The 6,000-nt window shown below is 37.9% G+C and overlaps 1 protein-coding gene across 2 annotated transcripts in view; it reads right to left on the bottom strand.

Annotated features, from left to right (window-relative positions):
• Positions 1–6,000, bottom strand: part of DYM (dymeclin) — a 377,165-nt gene that overhangs the window by 276,040 nt on the left and 95,125 nt on the right. For both annotated transcript variants that reach the window (XM_029234371.1, XM_029234366.1), the window contains exon 7: positions 603–728. In XM_029234371.1, the coding sequence (XP_029090204.1) occupies positions 603–728 (126 nt within the window). The remainder of the gene's footprint in view (positions 1–602; positions 729–6,000) is intronic.

Raw genomic sequence — 6,000 nt, 5'->3', positions numbered from 1 at the left:
TGTGTGTGTGTGTGTGTGTGTGTGTGTGTGTGTGTGTGTGTTTAATATTTATCTACTCCTGTCCCTACCCACCAGGAGACTGTAAGCTTCTGCTCTGCTCAGGAGCACAGCTCCACATCCTAACACATGCCTGGCACATGGTTAGCACACAATAAACATTTGTTGACTACATGAAAGTAGGAACAGTCAGTTAAGTGGCTGCTGGTGAAGTCCAAACACATGGTGACGGGGCATCCACTGCAGTAGTCGTTTCAATGGGACTGGTGGGAAGGGGAAGATACAAATAATTTCAATGAACAAATATGACTGGATGAATGCTTAGACATAGAGAATGATGCAGAAGGAAGAAAACATGGCTTCAAAGTTTCAACTCTACCAAGAAACCACTAGAGAAGGTAATGAAGTTAGGGGATGAAAGGGGCAGGGAGGATGGATAGTTTAGACAGGAAAGCAGATCCTTATGTGTTGGGTTTGAAGTTCTGACAGAACAACCAGAGGAAATGTCTGGTTGGAGATATGGAACAACACTAAGGAAAGAGGACAAGACGAGAACTATAGATTAATTCAATAAAAAACTTGACAAATTTAAAATAGAAACATACCATCGACCTCGCATCAAATACTTGTGACTGATGCTCTGTCGCAAAACTTCCTTGTGGAAGAGTTGGCAGGAAAGGAAGACCACCATTGTTGACACAGCTTCTACTGATATTTCATATGTAATATCTCTGGAAAAATAGGAAACAAATCAGAATAATGATCACTTTGGAAGATTAAGATACTGCTCTTTTCTAAATAAACTACACATTTAAAAACTCAAATCAAAATATTCAATATGCTTCCAGATTATTAAAAAATACTAGTATGTTTAACATAAAAATTAAGTCAAACAAAAATATGAAACCCTTCCTTGTCATTAGTTTTTGTACTCGGGTCAAATATCCCATTACTTTCCTATTTTCCAGGTCCCATCTACTAATGAATGACAAGTATCAATGCATTAGTGTATAATGGAAACAGTTACCAGCAGTGTTCTACTTCGAAGGTCCACTCTAAAGCCCTTATGTTCATTCCCTGTTTAGTTATAACACAGAAACAAATATTCAGATTGTAAAACTGAAAAGAAGTCACAGTGTAGGGAAGCACCAGTGTCTTTTTGAGTTGATAATAACTTTACAGTAAGAACTATGGTATACCCTAGATCTTCTATCTCTAAGTGTCTACTTTCTCAAGGCCAACTCTGCCTGCTCAGCAAAACATGAACAGTAAACAAATTGTTCCTGTTTTATTAAGCGTATTTCTTTTATGAAGGACTACCATTGTCCTCCGAAGATCATTAATCCCTTTTAGAAACAAATCTTAGAACAAATAAAAAGGAAACAAAATTTTGGCTGAGCACGAACAGGAACAAATGCATCAAGAAACCTTCAATTATTGCAAAAGTTTAAACACAATTATCATGGGGAACAGTAACATGTTAGCCCAGGAAAGTGAAAATCTCAACAGCACAACAAAAAGAGTAACAGCTCCAAAAGAATATCAGCTATTTTTACAGATCTGAAATATTCATGGAAAGCCCAAAGAAAAATACTGAACACCTACTTAAATGAAGCTCAGCAAACAAATTAAAGAGGACTTGATTCTAGAAATGGAGAAGCTTACCAGAGTTTTAAGTTCTAATTCTACCAGATATTTACAGAGTGATTTTGCTGATGAAATATCTTTTAAAAGCAAAGTATACAAAACAAAACACAAGAGACCCGTGCAAATGATATTATGTAACGAATAAATCTCATTTCTACTCAGAAATCTAATACTGTAGAACAATTCTCTTTCCTGAAATTTCCATAATTATTGTTGTAAAATATTAACCACATAAAAGGCACATCTTACATTTGTACTTATTTCTTGAATTGAATGAAAAACAACCCTGATGTGTTGTATCAGGATTCATTAATTCTTCAATAATGATGATTTGGGTGCTCAAAACCCAAAGGATTTTGAATCACAATCATCATTTATTCATACAGCCTATGCCTGTCAGGAATCCATACTCTGTAGTCAATTTGCTAGGCTTTTCAGTTGGGTCAGGGCTTAAAGCCAAATACTGAAGAACAAGTATCTTGCCACAGTACATGCTATCTAGGTAGGTGACTACCTCCAGTGCACTTGTTAATGCATTTAGTCATTGCATCAATAATAAAAAAAAAAAAAAAACAGCAGTGGTTTACAATTTAACATCTTACACTAGGTTCCTGATCCAGGAAGAAACTGCTTTAATCTGTTTAAACTAAAAACTATGGGGCCTCCCTGGTGGCGCAGTGGTTGAAAGTCCACCTGCCGATGCAGGGGACACGGGTTGTGCCCCGGTTCCGGAAGATCCCACATGCCGCGGAGCGGCTAGGCCCATGAGCCATGGCCACTGAGCCTGCGCGTCCGGAGCCTGTGCTCCGCAACGGGAGAGGCCACAACAGTGAGAGGCCCGTGTACCGCAAAAAAACCTTAAAACTATGACTATTAATAAATACTATGTCTGACAACTTTAATGAAAGAATGTAGATTTAGAACAGAGGGCTGTTCTCCTTCAAAATAAATTGGACCAAACAACATCACAAATGGGAGGGATCTTTATTGCTCTGATTTTGACTGGAACTAACTAGGACTTCCTGAACAGTCATCAGCATAGTGTACCAGGCATACATAACTCAGAACCGCAAAAAGGAAGAAATATGTTGAGGCCATATAATACACGATCATAATACAAAAGGAATACTCTTTGCAACAAAAATGTAAAAGGAATTTCATGAAAAAAGGATCCAGGATGCTGTTGACTGACTTAGAGGATATCTTCTATTCATTTTGCTGGCCAGCATCCACTTATTAGTATTAAAACATTAATAAAGGGCAAACAGGATGATCTGAATGGAATGACTAAATACCATGAAGATAATTCTACACAAATTAATCTTAATCACAACCAAAATTCTCATTGAGTTTTTTTCAGAAACTTCATAAACTGACATTTTTATGAAAGAATAAACATATAGCCAAGTCAATCTTGAAACTGAAAAGTGAAGAGAGGGACTTCCTTTACCAGATATCAAGCCATGTTACACAGCTGAGCTGTGGCAATAAAAACGGTATGGTATTTGCAAGCACACACAAAAATATTAGACAAACCAATGAAACTCAACTGAGAATTGAAACACAGGTCAAACCTATGTTTCTATGGAAACATACAATAAAACGGATCTATAAATCAATGGAGAACAGATTGTACAGAAGATGGTGCTGGGAAAAACTGGCTTATTTCATAAAGAAAAATAATGATGGCTCCCTATCTTACAACATATTCAAAGACCGACTACAGAAGAATTAAAGACCTACATTCACTTGGATGTGAATGGCAACACTAAAATTAATAGAAGAAAATGTACAATGATAAGTTTGTAACATAAGCACAAGAAGGGACTTCTCAAATAAAAGCCTAAGAGCACAAAGCATAAAGTAAATAAATAAAAGCATTTAATTACATCAAAATTAAAGATTATTGCTCAACAAATGAAACCCTGAACAAAGTTAACTGGCAGATGATAAAATGGAAGAAGAACAAAGAACTAATATCTAGAATATTACAAGCAACTCCCGCAAAAAGCCAAGAAAAAGCCAAGAACTTCACTAGGAAAAAAAAGAGCAAAAGATAAAAAACAGTCTGTTTAAAACAGTGTAATATCCCTTGATGTCCTAGAAAATGTAAAGTATTGGCAGGTACATAATGATATATAAACCCTCATGTACTGCTGATAGTAATATTAACCAACACAGTTATTTTAGAGAACAATTTATAACCCAGTATATGTATATGCCAAAGAAAAATTCACAGAAATATGTCTGAGGACTGTGGTAAGCAAACCTCCAAAATGACCCTCAATAATCCCTGCTTCCTGTTATTCATGTCTTGTGTAATTGCCTCCCCTTGAGTGTAGGATGGACCTAGAGACTTGCATAGAAGAGAATACAGTAAAAGTGAAAGCATGCCACTTCTGAGAGGAGACTGGCTTACAAAACAACCGTGGCTTGTGTTGGGCACCTGCTCTTGCTCTTCTGTTTGCTTTCTCCAAGGGAAGCCAGCTGCCTTGTTGAGGGCTGACATACAGAGAAGTACACCTTGCAAAGGACTATGGAAGGCCTCCAGTCAACAGCCAGTAAGGAACTGAGTCCAACAGCCCTAGAGAAATTGAATCCTGCCAACAGCCAAGTAAGAAGTCCAGGAAGCAGGTCCTTCCTAGTTGAGCCTTCAGATGAGACCACAGCCCCAGCCATAAGATCAACTACAACCTCATGAGACACTTGAGTCAGAGGCACCAAGCTACACAGTACCCTGATTCCTGATACTAAAAATCTGTGAAACAACGTTTTGTTTTGTTTTTATTGAAGTATAGTTGATTTACAATGTTGTGTTAATTTCTGCTGTACAGCAAAGTGATTCAGTTATACATATATATTCTTTTTTATATCCTTTTCCATTATGGTTTATCACAGGATACTGAATAGAGTTCCCTGTGCTATCCAGTAGGACCTTGTCGCTTATCCATTCTATATATAGTAGTTTGCATCTGCTAACCCCAAACTCCGACTCCATCCCTCCCCCAAACCCCATGCCCTTAGGAACCACATGTCTGTTCTTTATGTCTGTGAGTCTGTTTCTGTCTTATAGATAAGTTCATTTGTGTCCTATTTTAGATTCTGCATATAAGTGATATCATATGGTATTGAAACAATGTTGTTTTAAACTTCTAAATTTTAGAGTAGCTTATTGTTCAGTAATAGATAAATAATATAAAGACATTCATTATTCATGGTGTTGCAAAGTTGGAGGCACCCCAGGTGTCCAGCACTGAGGAACTGGATAAGTAAAATGTTGTGGATGTACACAATGGAGCAGTTTTAACAGCAATAGACTAGGTGTTCATTTAGCATCACAGGTAACTTTTAAAAACAATTCTGAGGGCTTCCCTGGTGGCACAGTGGTTAAGAATCCACCTGCCAATGCAGGGGACACGGGTTCAAGCCCTGGCCTGGGAAGATCCCACATGCCACGGAGCAACTAAGCCCGTGCACCACAGCTACTGAGCCTGCGCTCTAGAGCCCACGAGCCACAACTACTGAGCCTGCAAGCCACAACTACTGAAGCCCGTACGCCTAGAGCCCACGCTCCGCAACAAGAGAAGCCACCGCAATGAGAAGCCCATGCACCGCAACGAAGAGTAGCCCCCGCTCGCCACAACTAGAGAAAAGTGCGTGTGCAGCATCGAAGACCCAATACAGCCAAAAATAAACAAAACAAACAAAAAAAAAACAATTCTGAGAGGAAAAAGCAATGAGCTCTATAACACAATTCTATTTATGTATATTAAAAATACATGTACACTATAGCTGATTCACTTTGTTATAAAGCAGAAACTAACACACCGTTGTAAAGCAAATATACTCCAATAAAGATGTTTAAAAAAAAGAGAAAAACACACGTACACATAAGTATAACATCTTGTACTCAGACATACATAAAAAATGCATGCATTAAGCATAGTAAAATGGCTGTTTATGGGAAAGAAAGGGAGTAATGAATGGGGATAAATGGGAAGAAGTAAATGGATTAATATTAAATGGAGGGGGAGATGGGCCTTACACAAACCAACGATGATAGTGACCCTTGAACTGAAGAATGTGACTGACTCAACCCTATGCCTGATGTGTCCAAAATCAGGGATTGTGGAATGAAGGGAGGCATAAGAGGCTGGAGGACATATTGAAGTGGGAGAATGCTCAGATTAATCCCAGAAACAAAAAATACCAGCAATAAATTATCCAGTTAGGACATTATAAGGACCATCATTAAAATAATGACAATGGCAATGGAAAAGAGCAGTAAGACTTAAATGACGCTTAACAAAATAAAACTAATAGCACTCAGTGACAGATTGGATGCTTAAAGTGGGC

The sequence above is a fragment of the Monodon monoceros genome, unplaced genomic scaffold (genome assembly GCF_005190385.1).
Source record: "Monodon monoceros isolate NGI ecotype Baffin Bay Population unplaced genomic scaffold, NGI_Narwhal_1 Super_Scaffold_1, whole genome shotgun sequence".
Lineage (NCBI taxonomy): Eukaryota > Metazoa > Chordata > Mammalia > Artiodactyla > Monodontidae > Monodon > Monodon monoceros.
The sequence above is the reverse complement of the archived record's forward strand: the minus strand, read 5'-3'. Positions and strand labels throughout refer to the sequence as shown.